Below are 23,081 nucleotides of genomic sequence, written 5' to 3' on the forward strand. Positions count from 1 at the left end.
GAAGGCATCAAAACTATGAATGAACACATGCGGAGTTATGTACTTAACAAAAAAAGGTGAAATAACTGAAAACATGTTTTATATTCTAGTTTCTTTGCTCTGATTACTGCTTTGCACACTCTTGGCATTCTCTCGATGAGCTTCAAGAGGTCGTCACCTGAAATGCTTTTCCAACAGTCTTGAAGGAGTTCCCAGAGGTGTTTAGTACTTGTTGGCCCCTTTGCCTTCACTCTGCGGTCCAGCTCACCCCAAACCATCTCGACTGGGTTCAGGTCCGGTGACTGTGGAGGCCAGGTCTCCACTTTTTATTAAGTAAATAACTCCACATGTGCTCATTCATAGTTTTGATGCCTTCAGTGAGAATCTACCAACGTAAATAGTCATGAAAATAAAGAAAACACATTGAATGAGAAGGTGTGTACAAACTTTTGGCCTGTACTGTACACAGTGGAATTATGGCAGGATTCGCCTCGTTCAGGCGAGAGTTGGGTGTGGGCACCACGACATGTAGGCCCCCTCTTGTTGGGTGTTGCGAGGGCCTGAGAAAAAGAAAGTGGGTGTCTGGCCCCTCCTGCTCCCTGTAGCTGTAGATCTGATAAACTCGGCCGCAGTTCAGGCAGGTCTGTAACCGATACCGCACTTTTCTCCCCGTATACCTGTCCTGCATTAGACAGATTCTGGGGAGTGATTTGGGCCTTTTACATACGTCTGATCTGAGAGAATGGTACCTGAGGAGGAACTTCGTGAAATGGCAGGGCTTTACCGTCTCACGTTTAACCGCCTCCCTGCGCGTGAAATATGAACGCGACAAATCTCCCCGTCTCCGGCAAACGCGGCTCCGTGTGAAATGACATTAAGTGCGGTTATCCTTCCCCAAGCCTCCCCGTCTCTCCTGCGGCTGTCACGCTAAGACGTCTAAATGAGGTGCCGACGCCTTCACTCTGGGACCTTGCAGCGAACAGCGCGTGAACCTGCCGTTCAGCGGCAGCGCTGAAACCTCTCATTACCCCACCACGCGGGTTTTAATGGCCACGCCCGGAGTCCACGCTACCAAAGAAAGGGCACTGGGGGACGTCACCTGTAAGTGCCTGGGTGAACAGGATCGACAGGACGTTCCTACTGACCACCAGCATTCGCCTTCAACCAGGAACATGTCAGGAGGCCCACGATAAAATGAACTTTCACAAGGTGTGTTTCTAAAACACAATCCACACACACAGTTCGTTATTTATTTTATTTTACTGTAATGGCTCAGCTTTGTCTCATTTTAACTACACGCCGATACCCACCGATTTGGTCGGTGCCTTACTTTCCCCCACTTTGTACGTCAGCGCACTGCTGTACTTTTGGCTGTTTTTCTGTTCGTTTGTTACTATCTCTCTTACATGATTTAATGATGAAGCCTTGTAACGGGGATTTCTATGTAAAATCATGTTTTTAAAAACGATTCTGGAAAGAACTGTTTCCCGTGTTGTCATTACGGCGCTCTGATGATGCGTTTCTCATCGTACGGGAAACATTTTCAGATGGTGAAATTCAAGCGGAATGTGTGGAGGTGCGAGATGACTTCAGAAACTACAAGAACTATAGGACCAGTTGAGCTGTTCCTCTCTTTCTTCTTCTGACTCGGATCAGTCACACCTCTCACAGATGCACACGTGAAGGTCTGAAGTAGGTATGAATCAAATGCCAGGAGAGACGAATCCACGCGTTCAAGTAGTTTTTCAGGAGCCAGAACAACTTTTCATTTCCTCTCATTAGCAGATTCTCTCTTTCACACACACACACACACACACACACACACACACACCCTTAAAGCTGTTGTATAGTTTAGTAGATGACTTTGTTGCATGTGTTGCAAGTGTGCTGAGATATACGATCATTATGTTATGGCTGATTCATGTCCATCCACCTGATCCATCAAGGCATGGACATTTTATCAGACGCCCTTATCCAGAGTGACTTACAATCAGTAGTTACAGGGACAGTCCCCCCCCCTGGAGCAACTTAGGGTTAAGTGTCTTGCTCGGGGACACAATGGTAGTAAGCGGGATTTGACCATTTTAGGTGCTTCTGACAGTGGACATGGTTCAGCGTGAGCACCTTGACCCAGTCTGCAGTTCTGCGACAGTAAATGCATCAAACTGGGATGCACCGTGTGATGTGGCAGAACGTTTTCCAGGCTGCACTCACCGTTGGACATCGCAGCGTAGTCCCCGTCAAAGTCACACAATCCTTACCCACTGACCAACACATCAGTGGTGGCATAGCGGGAAATGAAGCGGACCCGCAATCAGAAGGTTGCCGCCCACTGCTCACCAAGGGTGATGGTTAAATGCAGAGGTCACATTCCGTTGTGTCACCGTGTGCTGTGCTGCAGTTTCACAATGACAATCACTTCACTTCACATCCGCTTCCAAGATCAATTCTTTCACCTCACCTGGCCATAATGTAATGGCTGATGGTTACCACGATTTTGCAACGCAGTTGATGTCACCGAGTTTACATGAAAGTGAAGTGATTGTCACATGTAATACACAGCAGCACAACACGGTGCACACAGTGAAATTTGTCCTCTGCATTTATCCCATCACCCTGAGTGAGCAGTGGGCAGCCATGACAGGCGCCCGGGGAGCAGTGTGTGGGGGACGGTGATTTGCTCAGTTGCACCTCATTGTCACCTTGGCGGATCGGGATTCGAACCGGCAACCTTCTGATTACGGGGCGCTTCCTTAACCGCTAGGCCACCACTGACCCCATGGTTAGTGCCATTTCCTCCAGCAGTGTGTGTGTGTGTGTGTGTGTGTGTGTGTGTGTGTGTGTGTGTGTGTGTGTGTGTGTGTGTGTGTGTGTGTGTGTGTGTGTGTGTGTGTGTGTGTGTGTGTGTGTGTTGCATGTTAAACGCCTCCAGTGCCCCAGTGGAACCCAGGGACGTTGCTCCTATGCTGTTCTACACTCGAAAGGCGCGTCTCGGGTTCGGGTTCGACTCCTTCGTTTGTTCACCAGCAGGTGGCGCGCACGACCCCGCGCGTCCCGCTCACGGCGGCCGTGGAAGTTCGGCCACCGGCAAAACCCGCCAAACTGCATCCGAGCGAGTTTTACTCCCCGTCCGGGGCGAGAGGGGCGCAGACTGCGGACCACCGGGGCGCCTCGTCTGGTGCGAACCTGGAAAAGTCGTTTCAGCGCCGGGCGTGAGGACAAGTGAAATAAATCACGTCCCTCCCGAGCGACTCGCTTCGCGTTTTTTGGAGACGTCCAAACATGGCCACCGCGCAGCGGCCGCTGGCGCTCGTCCGAAAGTTCCCCTGAGCAGGAAACGGGGAGAACGGCTGGAAAACACGAGTCGACGCCGCCGGATCAAAGCGGGGAAAATGTGTAACAGATGACCGCCCTGCCTCCCCCGCCCTCCCCGCGCCGCCTGTTCCCGGTCACACGTTAAATCCGCCTCTCTCCAGCAGGGCGGCGGGGGGACAGCTCACCGTGTCGGCGCGGCGTAAAGAAGGAGAGAAAGAAAGGAAGGAAGGAAGGAAGGAAGAAAAGGAAAAAAAAAAGGAAAAGAGGCGCGTTCCGCCGCGACGGATGGGGCGACGGCGCCGCGCAGCCACCGGGAGGAGCGCCGCGACGTCGCGCCAGACGCGGAGCAGGAGCGCGCCGCTGCGGGGAGGGATCGCGATGGACGCCGCGGGGCGGCCGTGAGGACCCCCGTCCCGCCGCATCGCCCCGATTCCAGGTGGGTGCCCACAGGTGCTCGATGGTTCGCATCAAGAAAAGTCGACGCTTTAAGGCGACACTTCGTAAATCCCGCAGCATCTGCCGTGCACGTTCCCATCACGGACATCGCGGCTTTACATCCACCAGTCTGGAATGCTGGGAAGTAACTTTTTTTTTAAACGATCTCGTGGAAATGTACTTATTACACATAATTCACCAGTTAAGGAGAAGAACAGTATTTATCATATTTGAACTTCTCTGTGTGTGTGTGTGTGTGTGTGTGTGTGTGTGTGTGTGTGTGTGTGTGTGTTAGATGAATTCTTGCTAGATTTGTCTACATCCCCTGTTTTCAATTGCTGAGGCCGATTCGTAGCCCGGTGGACTTACTGCACAGCAGAGGGATTTGGGGGTAACCTTTCGTCCGGAGGCGCTCCGTGACGTGTGTACAAACGGCAGATGAAAAGAGGTTTGCGTCTCTAGAAGCGCACCTCGCGAGAAGGAACAATGAGCCCTGGAAGGATGTCAGCAGCGCATGCATGGAGGGGGGAGCTTCCTCTCCTCCTTCCCCCATTCCCCCCCTTTTTTTTCCAGCCTCTCCCCCCCATCACTCCTTCGTGAGGAATAGTCCACACAGTCGTTGTGGGCTGGCATTACACTTGGAAGCGGTCCATCCGCATCCACTGCCAGCAACATCTGGAGTCACTTGCCAGGAATTCAACCTTTGCTGTTTGTTTCCCTTAGAAGGAGACGCGCGTAAGTCGGAATTGCGATGGTCCCGGCAGGCGGCCGCGGCTCGCGCGCCGCAGATTGCGCCCGTTCCAGGCCGAGGCCATTGTTTGGAGGGAAGGTTCCTCTCGTCACGGTGGCATCTGTTCCCGAGCCCTGGGCGAAGAAGCGCAGGGGTGTACCCCGGAGACCGGTGTGCCAGATTCTCCGCCGCCCATTGATCCCTGTCGAGCCCCCGCTCTGTAATTTACCACCCGGGGGGATCTCATCGCCCCATCAATCCTATCAGTGCGTCGGCAGACTCCCGTCCTCATTAAGGATTCATAGCGTTAGGTGGCCTTCAGTTATTCTCCCCGTTCAGCCCCCTCACCAGGGCGGCGGACCAAACATCAAAGTCATCGCCCGACGTCGCCAGAAAAATTATCTGCAATTAGCGCAGAATGGAATGAAGAGAGTTAAGCAGGGACTCGCCGTCACTGATTTACCATCGCCGGGGCGAAAAAAGAAGACGGGGGGAGAAAGCACCCAGAATAGACAGTAGTCAACCCCGAGCGGGGACCACGGGCACGGCGCGAGCGGGCAAAACATTCCTCTGACGTTGATGTGGTGTTGTTTCAACACGATCGTGTTTCTACAACGCCTGAGCGGCCCCGCTCCAGGGCCCGCACTGTGGGTTTGTCAGGGTGTTGGCTGATTTGACTGTAATTTCCTTTCCCTCCTCTTTTCTTTTTTTTTCTCTCGAACGGACCTGGGCTAGACAAGCTGGGAAGCCACAGAGGGATTTGGCAGGTCGGAAGGGTTTTTCTGGCTTGAACTTCTCCGTTTTTTTTTTTTTTTTTTTTTGTTGCTTTTCCCCTTCCCTTCCCAGTGTTCTGACGTTTTTTTTTTTTTTTATTTCCAGTCGCTGTGATTCGTAGGGCCGACCAGGTAAAGGTGCCGGGACCTTCCTAATGCTTCTTCTCTCTCATAGACTCAACCGTTGACTGCGACGTGACACATTCTTCTCCCCACCGAAGGCCTTCTTTTGATTAATAGGCCGGACCCGGGGAGATGACCCCCCCCCCCCCACCTCTCCTTTTTTATCCAGGTTTTCTCCCCGGGGACCCGTCCACGGACGGAAAATGTGTCTCCCACATGTTGAGCGGCTGTAATGCAAAACAATGGCAGTGTGGTTTGGTGATGCCTTCGAGGTTTAATGAGCCAGCCACTTGCACAGCGTGTGTATGTGTGTGTGTGTGTGTGTGTGTGTGTGCGTGCATGTGTTTTCTGTCTCTTTGTTCCATTGCTTACAGTTTCCACGTACTAGTAATGAAGACAAGGTACGGTACTCGCGCTGCCCAGCAGCCGCCGGAACGGGCTGAGAAATCTCACGTTACATTTTTTTACGCTCTCTTCAAACTCGGGGGCGAAGCCACGGCTGACGCCGGCGCGAATGAAGCTGCGGCGCGTTATGCAATGTGGCGCTCACGACATGCACGCGTGTGTTGGACAGGGACCCGGGCTCTGCGCGGCGTCTGCGGAAAGGCCGCGCCGCTTTAAAATTTCATGAGGTGATTTCGTCCCGCCCGCAGATGGAGATTAAATTCCGACGGTGACTTACTGTGTGCAGCTAGACTGCTGATGCATTTTTATATGAACGCTGGTGTCATTGTTTATAGTCCAGCAGCAGCAGCAGCAATATTTTAGGCTGTTGAGAAGCACGTGTTTTGATCAGTTTTTTTGTATTTTTTAAAGCCTGCAGCTATACCTGCATGTCAATATATATATATATATATATATGTGTGTGTGTGTGTGTGTGTGTGTGTGTGTGTGTGTGTGTGTTATCATATTTCCTGCTTGGATGAACAATGCTTGAATGGTGATTGGTAGTTCCCACCCAGGTCCAGAGGACTAAACTCGTCATTTGCCCCCCCTGCCCTTCACAGCCCTGGAGAAGCTTCTCCGTCAGGACACATGTGTCTCCTGGCAGGACGAGCATGCCCAGTGGCTGGGGGCGGCTCGCTTAGTCACGGCACCGTGGCGAGGAGCATCCTGTGACATCCTCTGCCGAGCAGGACAGGGTGCTGCAGAGCAGGGTGCCACTTAAAACATGGTTCCCGTTACCTTGGTAATTGAAACAAAGAAACTGAACACCTAACGGACACAGTGTACACTGCACCCGCAAGGGCTGGGCCAGCAAGCGATAGTGTTCATTGTTGATTGACAGCACTTTAAATGTCTACATTATTGATAATATCTAGTTAGAAGACAGTAAACCTGTTAAAAACACAGGAGTGTGATGAGACTACAGCACAGTCTCATCACAAACTAGACGTTTTCGTCACGGATGTAGCTACACATGCTCATTTTAAAAGAGATAATTCTGTAGTATGGGTTAAAGGAATACTGTGCATAATGAACAGTGCCGTCAATCCTTTTTATGCCTCTGAAAAGCCAAGATCGAATATAAAGATCACGTTTTTCTATAGTTAATAAAATCCAAGCGCTCGTCTCTGTGATAATCATCAGAATAAACAAAAACTTGTATTCATAGAACCAGTAATTGGTCGCATGTATCGAACATCGCTTGTGTCTATTTGAAGATTTGACACCACACTCCTCTCCACAGACCTACACTGACGGGTGTTTAATGGAGGGAAAGGTCGGGCTTTTTCGTTTGCGTTTTCGATGAACGAGTACGCCACGCGGCCTTCGCCCCCCCCCCCCCCCCCCCCCCCCCCCCCGCTCGCTGCAGACCTCGGCAATCTAGTTTGAGGACTCGCCAAGTGGCTCGTGAGAATTTTGCCTGTCAACCCCATTTCACTTATAATGCCAAAGTAATTGTTTGCCACGTTCCTGACTGACTTAAGTCTCTTTTAGGTGGTGATTGTTGGACCCAAGTACCAACCGAATCCCATGGCTTTATATTGGTGGAAGCTGTGTGCCCATGGCAATCCCATCGGGATTTGTACAGGATCTAAAGTCTTAAACACGGGACGGACGAGGTCATTGTATATAGAAAGGACATAATGAGGCATAATGAAACGCTTTCTGCGATGGGCTGGTTAAGTGTGTTTTGGTGTAGCTGAACCTGGCGAACCCTAACATTACTTCAGTGGAAAACTGTAATTGTGCGGCTGCTGCTTGGAAACACAACTCGCTCGGTCATTATGGCCAGCCTGCCCCTGCTCACGGACCGACCTCGCAGCTAAATGCATATCTGCTCTCGGGCGTCTGGCGGTGGGCGGCGCCGCCTTCAAGCCGCTTCGTGTCCTCGCCGCTGATGGGTGTTGATGAGCGGTTGACGGTTAGAACGTCTTTTCATGTGACTGCGTGGAGGTGGTTTGAATGGAAGAATGGCAGAGCGAGGGAGACGTAGAGCTCGCTCTGCTTCTTGTGTCAGAGCCGCGACTTCCAGAGGAATTCAAAGGAGCATCTGCCATTGGATCAGAGAGCGGCGAGGCAGCTGGCGTCGGCGCGCCCGTCAGACGAGTCAAAGGCTCCTCTGACAGGCCATCTCTGCCTTTCTATGATTAGGAACGTCTCACTTGGAGCTTCGGCGAGCCTACCGCAGGTTCCCTCGTCCCTCACCTGTACCCCGCCCGCCCCCGCCTCTCCATCTCATTTGCAAAAATGGATGGCTGGGTTACAGATAAAGGGAAGCTGTGGCGTTGTTAGTCGATGGTGATGGATAATCCGGCCCGGCCTTTTGGGGCTCATTGCTCATTTCGCATTTTGGCCCCAGGTATCCCACTGGCCCTCGGAAGAGGAGTGGTGTCCGATGTGCTCCGCGGTAATGCGGAGCTCATAAACGCGTAATGATCTGTTGCTAATCATATTCTAGCCGCGCTCCATTATCACACGCCATCAAGAGCTAACTGTGAAATATAATTTGTACCCTGTAGAGATGAAGCGATTAGCGAGGAGATCTTTCAGAGTGAAGGGAGCGATTCCATTTGGTGTGTGCAAGTGTTGCGGCATCTCTCCCTGTGTGTGTGAATGTGTGTTGCAGGTAAACCTGAGCTTTCAGCGTATATCACTCCTATGTGCGCCCGTAACGGACCCATAATCAGAGGGTTGCCAGTTTCAATCCAGAGCAAAGCACCGTCCCCACACGCTGCTCCCCAGGCGCCTGTCATGGCTGCCCACCACTCACCAAGGGTAATGGTTAAAAGCAGAGGACACATATTGTTGTGTCACCCTGTGCTGTGCTGCAGAATTTCACAATGACAATCACTTCACTTTTAAATATTAACAGTACAGAGAATTGAATATGTACGTCTTCTCGTACTTATTTCTTGCTGAGGATAAAATTTATGAAATGCGAAGTTATGAAATCGATAAGAATAAAGATGCTTGTCACAGATTAGTCTAGTTCCGTAGAGATAGTTACAAGTTTACAGCTCATTGTAGTACATGGTTATTAGTGTGTAACGTGAAGTTCGTAACATAGGAACACAGTAGATGTGTGTGTGTGTGTGTGTGTGTGTATGTCAGCTGTCATGCTCCATGTCAGGCTTTGTTGGTGTGTGCTAGTGCAGGTCATGCTCCCTGCCTTTCCCTCCCTTCCCACAGGGGCAGCTCGTCTAAAGGTTAAGTGCTGTTAGTGTCAGGCTCATGATTAAAAGCCACACTCACAGGGAGGCCTGGCACCCAGGAGCTCCACACTGCAGTGTGTCTGTGTGCGCGAGAGAGACTTTCTTGTCTTCTTCTTATTGGTGCAGAGAAGTTGCTGAGTTAGTTTTCTTTTGTTTGCTACCAGAACCAGACTGGATTCAGTCTGAATTCACTAGATTGATAGAATTGATTAAATATTGCTTTAACCAAGAACCCTCCACCTTTGGTTAGACTGAGTTGCACGTATTACTCTTGGCAATAAAATAAGTTGTCTTAAGCACAAAAAATATATGTATTTAAAAAACAGATCCATGTTCACAGTGGATATTATAATATGAACGTATTAGTGTCGTGTTACAAAATTGGGGTCATTATATTTGTGTTGACCGGGCCGAACAGTAGCACCATAAATACTTTTTGTGTTTACATTTATCAGACTCCCTTATCCAGAGCGACTTACAACCAGTAGTTACAGGGACAGTCCCCCCGGAGCAACTTAGGGTTAAGTGTCTTGCCCAGGGACACAATGGTAGTAAGTGGGATTTGAACCTGGGTCTTCTGGTTCACAGGCGAGTGTGTTACCCACTAGGCTACTACCACCCTTCTTGATCCAGGCATTCGTGGTACCCAGATGTTAGACTAGATGGGGGTTGGGGTGTACCAGGACAGTGGCCATGGTGAAGCACTGTTTCAGGGTGTTGAATGTGGCTTGGGCCTTGGGGTTCCAGGCAAGGTGAGCTGGCTGTAGTTGCAGATGAACCGCCGATATAAGTTGCCGAAGCCCAGGAAGCTTTGAAGCTGCTTAAGGGAAGTGAGCACGGCCCAGTCTGATGGCAGTGACTGTAGTGGGGTCCATGGCGACACCCCCCCCCCGGGCAGAGGCGGATGCCCAAGAATGTGGCATCAGGGGAGAATATCAAGATGTCATGTAAATACACAAACACAAATCTGTTGAAAAAGTCTCTTAAAACATAACTGACGAGTGGCTGGAATGTGGCGGGGCTGTCGGAAAGGCCGAATGGCATGACCAGGTACTCATAGTGATGACTGGGGTGATGAATCCTGTCTTCCATTCGTTCCCTTTTCGTATTCGCGCTAAATGGTAGGCATTGCGGAGGTCCAGATTCGTGAAGACTGTGGCACCTGCCTGCAGCTCAAAACCGGGGAGCGGGTAGTGGTTCTTCTTTGTGACCGCGTTCAACTACCTGAAGTTGATGCAGGGGCAGAGGCCCCCATCTTTTCTTCGGCTGGGGACGTGGATGGCCCCTTGGGGGTAGGGTTCTCGGCTGCAGGTCAACCACTAGATCGTATGGCAGTGTGGGGGGGGGCAGTACAGTGGCCCGGTCCTTGACGAATGTGGCCGCTAGGTCGTGGCAATTAGATGGCACCTCTGCGAGGTCCGGTCGTTGAGGAGTCATGGTGGTTGCGACAACAGAAGGCCAAGTCCCTCCACGGGGCACAGAGCAGGACACGGAGTGAGGAGTGCAGCTGGGAATGGAAACGTAGGGCCCTATGAAAGAACTTTTTTTTATTCTTTTGGAATTCAATGTTTTCCAATATAAAAATATTTATTCACCTAAAAACTATGTGATTATAGAGTGGAAAAAATAACATGCAATATGAAAAATCACATTTATTCACTGTTCAACTAAGTGCTTGGGCTAGTTCGCTTCTTTTCTGTGGTTCTGATGTGAGTTATTGACTGTAAGGAGTTGTTCTTCCGATTCATAAAAAATAGTGGCCATTGTTCTGCTCTGTAATTTTCCCCCACATAATGGATGAAGTGAAAGTGAAGCGATTGTCATTGTGAAGCACAGCACACGGTGACACATCGAAATGTGTCCTCTGCTTTTAACCATCACCCTTAGTGAGCAGTGGGCAGCCATGACAGGCGCCCGGGGAGCAGTGTGCGGGGTGAGTTGCTGCGGTTCGATCTCTTGTTGTTGCTGGGAGGCACGACCTTTGCCCTGTACTTCCGGGTCAGCGGGTTTGGGGTCTGTCAGCGGTGCAGGAACCATGACACCCTCCTCAAGAACCTGGTGTAGGGTGGTAGTAGCCTAGTGGGTAACACACTCGCCTATGAATCAGAAGACCCAGGTTCAAATCCCACTTACTACCATTGTGTCCCTGAGCAAGACACTTAACCCTAAGTTGCTCCAGGGGGGACTGTCCCTGTAACTACTCATTGTAAGTCGCTCTGGATAAGGGCGTCTGATAAATGCTGTAAATGTAAATGTAAATATAATCCTGCACATCAGCGCTCAAGGCACAGGGTGTTCCTCTCCACGTTCCAGGCAGCTCCTCGTGGAACAAACATTCGCGTGCGCGGCCCAAACATTACGGGAGATTCATTTCCCCTCTTATTGAAAGCATGTTGATCTAATTTTGCCTCCATGGCTACGCAGGACATTTTTTTCCGTTCACTGCGGACGTGTGCAGTGTTGCCCCAGACATTTTCTTGCAAAACGCAATTCCCCCGCAGTGAGGGGCAGTGAGGCGATAAAAAGCGCACCTTGTCCGGCACGGAGGCGTTGCGGTGATCTACGGTACTGTGGGGATCAAGAGATCTGCGTACATTTTACAGATTTTAAAAACCACAATTACTGTGTGGTGAAAATAGGTTTTTTTTTTCTTTCTGTTGATCACATATTGCCATATTGCCACATGCCTACTGATCACCTATTTTTGGAGCAGACGACCTTGAGCACTACGTCAGCCCAGATGCTGGTCCACAAGTCCACCGTGTTGAGTAAAACCACGTCGTGGAGGCTTTCTTCATGCCGAATGAGTCCGTCCTGCGGCTGCTAATCTTGCGGCAGCAACAGGCAGGAGGGGGAAAAACAGAAAAGCGGGAAGCAGGCACAGTGTGTGTGTGTGTGTGTGTGTGTGTCTGGAGTTGCCATGGGGAAAAACAGTGGCACAGGCGGAGGTAAGCGGGTTGGCTGTTTTGGTCAGGCGGGTCAGCGCTGGTAACGGTGAGTCAGTCCCGACCTTGCTGCGGACGTTCCTTTGGCTCGGTTTTGAGGGTCTGTGTGGGTATAGAAGCATGCGGATGGGGTCCCAGACGAGGGACCCCCAGGACACTCGTTCTCAAGGCGGGACAAAGCTCTCCCCCTCTCCCGCCCCATATCTCTCTTTCCCTCCCCTTCTCGCTGTTCTTCCCTCCCCATCCCTCTCATTCCCCTCATCTCTTTCCCTCCCGCTCACACGCATCTTCCCTTCAGCCCTCATCCTCTATCGCTCTTCCTCTCGTCCCCTCTCGCTCTGTCTGCAATTAATTTCTTCTCATCAAAGGGAATAATGCAGAGGGTCGGCAGGCAGGCAGCCGGTGAGGGAGCCCGGGCCAGATAAAGAGGAGCGGAGCCTCCGACGGATCCCAGACCAATTCCGCTCCCTCCGTCTCTTTCGCATTCTCTCCCTCTCTCTCTCTCTCTCTCTCTCCAGGGTCTCCGGAACAAAACAGAGCAAGAAAGAGGCAGACAAAGCGGGAGAAAGAGAATGGGAGAGAGAGAGAGAGAGAAATGATACCCCTGGGGAATTTTTCCTTTCCCTTCCTTCCTTTTATTTCTCTCACCCTTCCCTCCTCCCCCTCTTCCCACACACAGAGGAGCTCGTGAAGTTTGTGCTCTAAATATTGAGAGCGTCAATTCTTTTTTTTTTTTTTTTCCCCTCTCTCGCCTCTCAAACTCAAGATAGTTGTCTAATGTTAGTGCTGGTGTGATGGTGTCAAGGCAGCAGATTGAAAGGTGCCGGAGGAGGAAGACAGCGGAGGGCGGGACATCTGAAGAGATGCTTCCCCCGGGACGGGGATGGGAAGTGATGGCATGGAGTGTCAGAAATCGGTTTAAAGAAGGTAGCTGGAGGTTAAAAAGACGTCTCCGGGAGGAAGGGGCACGGTGGCTAATTATCCGGCACTGCTCCTGCTAGTTGGGTAACAAGGAAGTTAATTAGGTCAAGGTCTGGGCAAGTGTTTCGGATTCGGCACTGACAACCACTCTTGTGCCACGCAAGCCATCGAAAATAATGGGTTTCAGAGCACAGCACAGCGCATGGTGCGTTTGGTATAAAAACGCCTGTAGCCCGCCGGGCACGAGGGAACTCATGCCACCCCCCATGTCCAATCACGTTCGTCCCTGTATGATAGACAGTCATGCTCACCAATCAGATGTGTCCAATGTTAAAGCCCACTTAAACACAAGCAAGGACGCTCGCTCTCAACTCATAGAACGCTAGCTACAGCGCAGTTAATATTTCAATGTACGGTTACGCTACAGTCCTTAATACACATAATATAGTGAATAATCATAATTTAAATTGCAATTGGTGAAATAAATCACAATTTTGTTTTTTTACTTAAAATTATTCTTAAAATCATTAAGGTAGGGGTTGCTGATGAGGTGGATGACCCCCCCCTTCTATCATAGCCATTGGCAAACCCAAAAATCATCTGCTCTCGATTTAATTAATGGTGGAAGATACTTTACTCCTGGTTCAAGCCCAGACTCCACGGTTGGTAATTGAATCAGTTGAACTGCTGACCACTATTTTCAAAGTGGTGCCAAGTGCAGCACTATGTGCACTGTCATATTGACATAAATAAATAGATAAAACAAGAAAAATGATCTTTATTGATGTTTGTTCATGATGGGCGCAGAGATAAATCATCCAGAATAAAGCAACATATGTGATAGCTGCCAATCCTCCCATTTTAAACTCTGCTAAATGCTAAGTGTTTTTTCTTGTTTTATCTCTTTTTTGAAGTAAATCCTTACACTAGTTAATATGCCCCCTGCTTAGCACCAGTTTGAAAACAGCGCCCCAAGAGACCATTGGGACACCACTCAGCCTGGTTGTGCAACTGTGCACTGCCATTGCTTCCTGCCCATCATTGTCATTGCGGTTCACCCTGTTCTGTTGTCTAATGATCATAAACTGTAGGGTGGAGATGGAATCTAGCAGGGGTGTGAGGAGAGGTGGAGGACAAATACAGCAACAAAGGGAGGTGCTGAAGAAAGACTAAATTACAGAGATTCACACGGATCAAAAGGCAGACTGGGTTTCATACCCATTCAGCAGGCTTTGAGAGACACCCATTCACCCATTTGTCCCCTCTTGGCCCAAAGCCGTGACACAAGTGAACTGAAATATAGGTCACCCGGTGGTGCGCATTTGCCTCTTCTGATCAGATAAACCCAGCGAAAAGCAACACTGCAGCCACTTGAACTGCTTTGATTAGATAGGACTGTACAGTGTTCCACCCCACGGCAAAGATGTCTGCAGCCCTTCCCATTCACCCCACCATAAGTTAAACCAGTGGCTTCCCGCCAGGCTGATTTGAGGGAGTAAATCACAGCCCTGAGCTGCTCAACATGTCAGAACCCACCCTCCCTACCCCCCCGTTTCCCGAGGCTGCGCCGTCTCACTCTGGATCCAATTATGACACGTCATTTTAAAGCGCTTAAGGGGATATTATTGGCAACAGGAACCTGGATGAATGCTGCGCTCATCAAACATCAGTTCATATATCAAACCAATGGGATTGCAGCCAAATGCACTGTGTGAGTTCATGGGCACAAAGTGGCATTAGCAGAGCTTGGTAGAGTGTCTCCAGAAGCAGCTGTGTCGAGAAGTACCGTAAACCTCTTTATGGCTTTGTTGCAATCATTACGCGCTTTCACAGGGATTAAAATGCCATCAGCCTTCGATAACGCTGGAAGGATAGCCGGATAACATCTATACAAATCCTCTGCTAGTGCAGCCTTTAAGTGCACACGGAAGTGTACTTTTACTGACCTGAGCTGTGCACTCCTGCAAACACGCTCCAAATGTGGACCACACCCAAGACAGAGATGAATTTTCCAAGTATAGTCATGCGGCTGGAGTTTTATAGCTTCTGCGAGGCTGGAGCTTGGGACAAAAAGGAGTGTCTTTGCGGCCGTTATTTGTGGCCTCTGAGTATCCTTGTACTTCTGCTGTGGTGTGAAAAAAAAAAAAACGACAAAAATATTTTTAGTGCCTCATTAACAAGATGAACAATTGACAACCCACAATCCTTTCATGAAGAAGAGGAAAAGGTGAAAGTGACGGAGGGCATTGTGTTGCACACCGCACGGCACGACGTAATGTGTCCTCTGTACATAACCCACCACCCATCGTGAGCAGTGGGCAGCCATGAATAGCGTTGTTGTGGACAGTGCCTTGCTCAAGGATACCTCAGTGGCCCCTTGACGGTTGGTGGGTTCGAAAAATCAACCTTCCAGTCTCGGGCTCAATGATTTTAAGAAAAAAAACTAATCCATATTTATTTGACAAATTTCACAATTGCAATTTAAATTACGATTTTTCACTGTATTCTCTGTATTTAAAAATGTACATTGAAATATGAACTGGGTGATAACTAGCATACCACGAGTTGAGAGGGAGAGTCCAGCGAGCTACAGACATTTTCTGACCAAACATGGCATGAGGTGCACTTTGCTCTGGTGTGGTTGTCAGTGCCGAATCCTTACCACTTGCCAATTTGGTTCGTCGCATGCAAGCGTTTTGAAAGTTGGAATTGTTGAACATTGATCGATACCTGCCATGACCGATTTTTGCGCAACCCATAGAATTAAAGCGGGGGGTGTTAGGTCTTTCCCTTCGAAACACAGACTCAAAGCAGGAATGGAGGAAAAGCTGATCTTCTCAGTCTCCAAGTGTCCAGAGATCTACAACACCACGTTACCAGAGTGTCGTCTGCCCGGTCCTGTTCTCCCCACTGCATTTCTAAAAATTGCGATTTTGGTTCCGTTTCGGTATATTTTTCAGTCCTATTCCAGTCACAAGTCTGCCTCCTTAGCAACTGGGACAATTCAGTCAATTATTGAAGCTTTGTGTATTTTGCTATGGGGGTGTTCATAGGCTGTTGTGATTATTAACACAATTTCTTATAAACAGGACTGTCGATATTGGATACAATTGTGGATACAAGGTTCACAATTGGGGTTCTTTCCTGAATGACACTAAATAACAATAACTATTCATTTTAACTTTTTATTTGTATCTGAAATGAATGTTGTTTTCTTCTTATTATTAACTATGGTAAGACAAAGATTCCTGATTGGTCCCAGTGTTATCCATCTGTGCTCCTGACAGGCTGCAGCGAGGAAGAGATGACCCTGGTTCTGTCCATGAATCCCTTCTGTGAGCACGATGGGGATGCCCCGCTCCCACAGTACCAGCCCATCTGGGAGTCGGAGCGCTGCAGCAAGAGCTGTGTGTCCAGCCCAACACCACCAGAGGGTGCCGCCGAAGGGCTGGCTGAGGGTAAGGAACCATAAGCCCGCCGCCCAGCAAACCTCAAACTATAGGGTTCAGTCTGCAGAACCTCAAAATACCAACTAGAGCAGCATCCCAAATCCCTCATCCTGACGTTGGGCCAAGTACAGCCCACTATGGTGGCAGACTGGGTCTTTATAGTCAAACCTCTTCCTCTAGGACCTGGGCCACACATTGACAGCCTTCTTATGCTAACATTGAAATGGTTGGTTATTATAACCACCGTATTCACTAACAGGAAATGTCAGGAAATTGGATGATTAGTTTACTGGCGAGTGTTGCTGGAAGGATCTGCCGTAGGAACATGGTTCACATTCTACACATTGTCTCAGATGCAATATTCTAAAGTTTTTTCTTCTTAGCAACGTTCCTCACATTGGTTTTCCCTTTAGAGCCCCATTGTAGGCGAGCACCTGATCATGTGACCATGTCAAGAATTGCGTACTTTAAAAGGAAATATGTGGAGGACGAGGACCCTCAACTGAGTTTCAGAAGTTACTGTCAGAGTGTAAGTACATGTAGATTTTATAATTATGCCATTTATGAGACACCTTTAACCTGGACTTTGTGGACTTCAGGTTTACCCAGTAGGCTAATGCTACTATTTATGGAGGGTTGATATAGTGAAGCAATTCATTGGTGTTATCATTCAGGCTTTTTACTGTTACAGTTTAAAATCTGTTATAAATACATGTATACAACAGACTGTTATAATTTTCATGTTTTACTGTCCTCCTATATAATATATTGGAAAAGTAATTGTGTTTTAGTGGTATAGTAAGCAGTTCATCTGATTCACTAAAAGTGTCCATACACCCTCTCCCATACACCAGCCACCAACTGAAAACATAGTTTTCCTGAAAACTTTTAACAAAACTTTGTGGTATTTTTTTCCAAGGTCACAAGTCCAGAAACAGACACTGGTCAAATTGCACATTTTCCTATTCTCAGTATCTTAACCATGGCACAGACCTAGCCATGAGCAAAACCCACACATGTCCCACCAGACACTGTGAATTTGGCTTCACAACTTCTTACGGCACTCAAATATCTCAAGGGTATGTCAGCTCATGTTCCATGCCCATATGGGCCTCAAGGGTCAACTAAACTTTGGCCACATCTTAATAAGTGTCCAAGAACATGATGATTACATACTGGTTGAATAAAAATGTTTAAAAAAGCTTTGGCTACAACGTAAGTTCTGCACCAATTTGAGATCAACCAATCCACACCTACTTGAGTTAAACCAGTCAACAAACACTAGAGATGGCACTTCCAACTCACAGAAGCACATCTACTCTTGGTTGAAGTCATGTGGTTTTGCATTTTGTCCCCAGGTTGCTCCAGCTCTGGAAGAGCGTGCCCACGTCCTCCGGCTGTCTCTCGAAAAGATGCGCTTCATTGACGACCCCGAGGCGTTCCTGCGGCGGTCTGTCCTCATCAACAACCTCCTGCGCCGCATCCGTACCGAGATCCTGATGCAGAGTGAGTGGTGTCTGCCCACAGGGTCTGGCCCTTCACCATGCCTCCCTTCTATCCCTGCCCAGGGCCCCCACTCTCCACAGTCCCTCCGGCCCTGCTTTACACCCCCGGGGCCCTACCGCAAGCGCTTCCGGCTGGTGCGGGGTGACACTCCGGAGTGCATACCTGCCTGTTGCTGCTTCTATGCCGCAGGCCGCTACCTCCACCTCCCCTTCTCCGTATACGATGGGGTGACCCACTCAGCCCCTCATCATTCCTCCTCATCATCCTCATCCTCCCCCTCCGCGTCCACATCACCGCGCCTCTTCCCGCTTGAGGACAGAGATAAAGAGGCAGAGTTGGACAGCCTCACAGAGGGGACAAGCCGGTCGCTGGACACTAAAGAGCCGCGAACCCGGCAGAGGGACAGAACTGCATCCTGGGAAAGCAAGCGGGGACACAGCAAGGCAGAGGACAGGCAGAGGGAACGTGCGGGAGGTGAGGTGTCGACGTCAGACGCGGGTGGCCACTCACGCTGGAGCGCTGATGCCATGGAGACGGCCCCCCAGGGACCTCTGGCGTGGAGCCAGGTGGGTCACAAATAGTGGCGGAGAAACTGAGTCATTACCACGGAAACCAGGGAGGAAAAGAAAGTCAAGGTATCGGTGACGTGATGACGATGATGAGAACCCTTTATTGCTGTTGCAATACACCATGTCACGAGACACAAGTACCAGCGAAAAACTGGCCATCAACCCGACCGAACATATACACAAGCATCACATGGGGGTAGACAGGTCAGGAAGACAGGGGGAATGGACAGAAAATCACATGGGGGGAGAGGAGGAGAATAAAAAAAAAAAGTTTTGTTGGTGTGGCTGAACAACACCGCAGTACCCGGCACTGGACATCAAGGAGTGGGCTGAGTGGGTCATACGATGAGGGTCAGACCTTCTTCCCGAAACGCACAGGGTTTAACCTGAGGCTCAGAACATTGTTCACAGCTACCCAGTCAGTTAGTTCTCTAACTAGTCCTGTGGATTTAAGTTTACTTTTGAAACGGCTTCTCTCAGCCGGAAGTTGTTTTAATTTTTTTTTTTTTTTTTTTTTTTTGAGCGCAACAGCAACAACAGCGACAAAGAGCAAAAAAGTAAAGAAATAAAATACATGAAATCTTGTTTCTGTCCAGAAACTTTCACAAGGTGCCTTATTTTGTATGTGGAAGTATTGCTACAGTTTGTGCTTGTAATTGTGACTTAAGTATCTTGAGCATCGAGAGACTGCATCATATTGCCATCAGGAGCGATGACAAACCTTTAGTTGAGGTCTGCCAAGAACACAAATCCATGTGGGTGGCAAAAGACAGACTGAAACGAACATATGACAGAACCGTGTAGTTGTGTCATCCAAATTCAAGTGAGAGGTAGCATTTTACCACAAATACATAGGAAGCCGACAGAAGGAAAAGGGAAAGAGGAAAAGGAGATGAACCCCGTCATTCCAGGGGGTCCAGTTGTCGTAGTAACTGATTAATAATAGAACAGGCTGTGATTTCTGAGGTGGCATGGGGTTGTTCACGGCTCCCCTAATCACCGGCCCCCATCACTCTTCCTCCAGGGACTTCACTGCAGCACAGACCGAACGAAACTACACTCACCGCAGGTTTCAGTTTTTTTTTTTTTTTTCCCGCACCTGTAATTTGCAACATTCCCTTTGATTCCATTTTGTTTGATCACCCAGAGCACTCCAGGAGCACCAGAAGATTCTTGTTTAAAGCAATACACTTGTGTCATGATTGGAGACGGGGACAGAGAAAACGCCTGGTTTTGTGCAGAGACGCCAACCTACTTTGTTCAGTAATTTTTAATGTGATGGTTTTTGTGACACCCGTAACTATGAATAAAGGAATGTTCCAAAATGCATTGCGTGAATGTTTGTTCTGAACAACTTTACATTGTATGAGTGTCAAGTTACGGAAATTGCGAAGTGGCTCAGATTGATGATTGATGAAATGCATTTCGTGGATGAAATGACATTTTGTTGACTAAATGATTTTATATCCTTCATATAACACAATCGTCTGTCCACAAAATGGTGTCAGTTTTTTGTGGACCACATGTGAAAGGGGTTTACATTTCTTTGGATAAAATGTAAGTTGATTAGATTTTGTGCATTGAAATAAGCACTTGGCACTGGGCGCCTCATAATTTTGAGACCGTGTTACCTTGGATCTGGCAAAGAGGCATCCTGTAGATGTGAAATCATATCGAAACATGATTCTACAGCCATGTTCCTGCCGTGTCCTGTTCAGTCTCCTGTGAAACTGCGCTGATCGGTCGGCCTCCAATAAACAGCAGCCACGCGGCATCAGTTTTAACGTGAAGCGGCTGTGTGAGTACGTTTGGTCTGCCGCTTGCCAGCCGTTTCACTTTTTCACTGCAGCTTTAATCGTCTTGCAGACCTTGACTGGCTCTGAGACCAGATTAACGCGGATAAGGGACTGCGGTCCTCTTTAATTCTTCTTTCAGGGGAGATTTTGGGCAGGTTTTGCACGGGCTTGCCCGGTTGCACGTTGCAATATTTAAAGTATTAAACTGAAAACCAGAAAGCATCACACCTGGTTAAAGCCGGGAATGTCTCCTAATCTGGCATACAGTATTTTATAGGTTTTATCATAAGCGAATAATTGGGTTTGATCTCCCTCTGCGGTTGGTAGCGCAGCATGAGATCATGCAGAGGTAGTGGAAAAGGAAGCAGGAACACTGGAGGTATTAGCATTACGTAATGCGAGGAGCCACAGAGGAGCCACTTATTTTTCTTCACACACACACACACACTTTCCCTCTCTCTCAGTTACATGGTCCTCCTCTCTACATCAGTCTTCCCTTCTCCGTTTTTTTTTTTTTTTTTCGCTTACACTCTCTCTCTCTCTCTCCCTTGTTTTATCTATTTATACCTCTCTTCATTATTCTCACGCCAGCACCAGTCGTCCCCGCACCCCTCCACCTGCACGTCTGGCCTCTGTGAGCTGGGGGAGGCAGTAAATCCACTCTGCCATGCGCCACCCATTAATCTTCCTGACACACAGGCAGTCACCTCCACACTTCCTTCCCCTGTCATCTCTATTATCTCTACGGAAACAATATTTACTGGCTGCGGCGGGCCAGGCTCCCCTGAGGGCGCACCATGCAGCGAGCCACGCCTGTTAAAAGCGCTCATCTTCATACCCTGAGATGCAATAAAAAAAGACCATTAAGTAACCATGTTTGTGAGTGTGAAAGGGGGGTCGTGTAGGAATACACACTCAAACACACACACACACACACACACACACACACACACACACGTTCTCTTCTGTTGCTGTTTTGTTTTTCTCCTGTCTGGTCAAGCTCGAGAGAGAGACTCATCATGACGTGACTGGAAGGCAAGCGTTTGGTACAGGGCTCCTCATCCATACAGATTTGTTGCTGTCAGAGATGAGTGCTTCTGCCTCGCCCTCCTCCCCACCCTCTCTCTCTTCCTCTCTCTATTCCTCTCTCTCTCTTCCTCTCTCCCTAACATCATTCTCTCTCTCTTCCTCTCTCCCTAACATTGTCCTCTCTCTCTTCCTCTCTCTCTCTTCCTGTCTCTCTCCCTTGCTCCCTGACATCTTCCTCTCTCTCTCTTCCTCTCGCCCTAACCTCTTCCTCTCTCTCTCTTCCTCTCTCCCTAACATCTTCCTCTCTCTCTTCTTCTCTCCCTAACCTCTTCCTCTCTCTCTTCCTCTCTCTCCCTTCCTCTCTCCCTAACCTCTTCCTCTCTCTCTCTTCCTCTCTCCCTAACATTGTCCTCTCTCTCTTCCTCTCTCTCTCTTCCTGTCTCTCTCCCCTTGCTCCCTGACATCTTCCTCTCTCTCTCTTCCTCTCGCCCTAACCTCTTCCTCTCTCTCTCTTCCTCTCTCCCTAACATCTTCCTCTCTCTCTTCCTCTCTCCCTAACATTGTCCTCTCTCTCTTCCTCTCTCTCCCTTCCTCCTCTCCCTAACCTCTTCCTCTCTCTCTCTTCTCTTCCTCTCTCCCTAACATTGTCCTCTCTCTCTTCCTCTCTCTCTCTTCCTGTCTCTCTCCCTTGCTCCCTGACAATCTTCCTCTCTCTCGCTTCCTCTCGCCCTAACCCTCTTCCTCTCCTCTCTACTCTCTCCCTAACATCTTCCTCTCTCTCTTCTTCTCTCCCTAACCTCTTCCTCTCTCTCTTCCTCTCTCTCCCTTCCTCTCTCCCTAACCTCTTCCTCTCTCTCTATTCCTCTCTACCTGATATCATCCTCTCTCTTCCGCTCTCCCTAACATTGTCCTCTCTCTCTTCCTCTCTCTCTCCCTTGCTCCCTGACATCTTCCTCTCGCTCTCTTCCTCTTGCCCTAACCTCTTCCTCTCTCTCTCTTCCTCTCTCCCTAACATCTTCCTCTCTCTCTCTTCCTAACCTCTTCCTCTCTCTCTTCCTCTCTCCCTAACCTCTTCCTCTCTCTATTCCCCTCTCTCCCCTTCCTCTCTCCCTAACCTCTTCCTCTCTCTCTCTTCCTCTCTCCCTAACATCTTCCTCTCTCTCTTCCTCTCTCTCCCTTCCTCTCTCCCTAACCTCTTCCTCTCTCTCTTCCTCTCTCCCTAACCTCTTCCTCTCTCTCTTCCCCTCTCTCCCTTCCCTCTCGTGTCCCTAAACCTCTTCATCTCTCTCTCTTCCTTCCTCTCTCACTAACCTTACTCTCTCTCTTCCTCTCTCTCCCTTCCTCTCTCCCTACCTCTTCCTCTCTCTCTTCCTCTCTCCCTAACATCTTCCTCTCTCTCTTCCCCTCTCTCCCTTCCTCTCTCCCTAACCTCTTCCTCTCTCTCTTCCCCTCTCTCCCTTCCTCTCTCCCTAACCTCTTCCTCTCTCTCTTCCCCTCTCTCCCTTCCTCTCTCTATTCCTCTCTCCCTGATATCATCATCTCTCTTCCTCTCTCCCCGACATCATCCTCTCTCTCTTCCTGTCTCTCTTCCTCTCTCTGACATCTTCCCCTCTCTCTCTCTCCCTGACATCGCCCTCTGCTCCTCTCTGTGCTGTAACTTCACGCCTCCGCGCCTCCCCCGTCCCCCCGACGCCTGTGCCGGAGCGTTGCAGGAGAGAGGGCCCTGCTCTGCTCTGCATTTTAACCTTGAGCAGCAACTCTGCTTCCTCCGTCCGCCCTGCCCCTGGCGTAGTTCGGCCGCTTGTAAGTGACGTTTTGGAGTCGCTGGCAGGCTGAGGGTCGTGAAGGTGCT

General features: G+C 49.3%; 1 protein-coding gene across 1 annotated transcript; it reads left to right on the forward strand.

The window, feature by feature from the left end:
* Window positions 1-3,188: 3,188 nt before the first annotated feature.
* sertad4 (SERTA domain containing 4) lies at window positions 3,189-19,729 on the forward strand. The gene is made up of 4 exons (XM_028987682.1): window positions 3,189-3,730; window positions 16,168-16,338; window positions 16,743-16,858; window positions 17,688-19,729. The coding sequence occupies exons 2-4, from the start codon at window positions 16,185-16,187 to the stop codon at window positions 18,414-18,416; spliced, it is 999 nt and encodes a 332-aa protein (XP_028843515.1). The 5' UTR covers window positions 3,189-3,730; window positions 16,168-16,184; the 3' UTR covers window positions 18,417-19,729.
* Window positions 19,730-23,081: the final 3,352 nt, after the last annotated feature.

This window comes from Denticeps clupeoides, chromosome 1 (genome assembly GCF_900700375.1).
Source record: "Denticeps clupeoides chromosome 1, fDenClu1.1, whole genome shotgun sequence".
Lineage (NCBI taxonomy): Eukaryota > Metazoa > Chordata > Actinopteri > Clupeiformes > Denticipitidae > Denticeps > Denticeps clupeoides.

Excerpts from the sequence above, each read along its gene's own strand:
- sertad4 (XM_028987682.1), top strand. The coding sequence starts at position 16,185 with ATGACCCTGGTTCTGTCCATGAATCCCTTCTGTGAGCACGATGGGGAT. Across the intron at positions 16,339-16,742 it reads CGCCGAAGGGCTGGCTGAGG|AGCCCCATTGTAGGCGAGCA; the intron begins GTAAGGAACCAT and ends TTTTCCCTTTAG. Across the intron at positions 16,859-17,687 it reads TCAGAAGTTACTGTCAGAGT|GTTGCTCCAGCTCTGGAAGA; the intron begins GTAAGTACATGT and ends TTTTGTCCCCAG.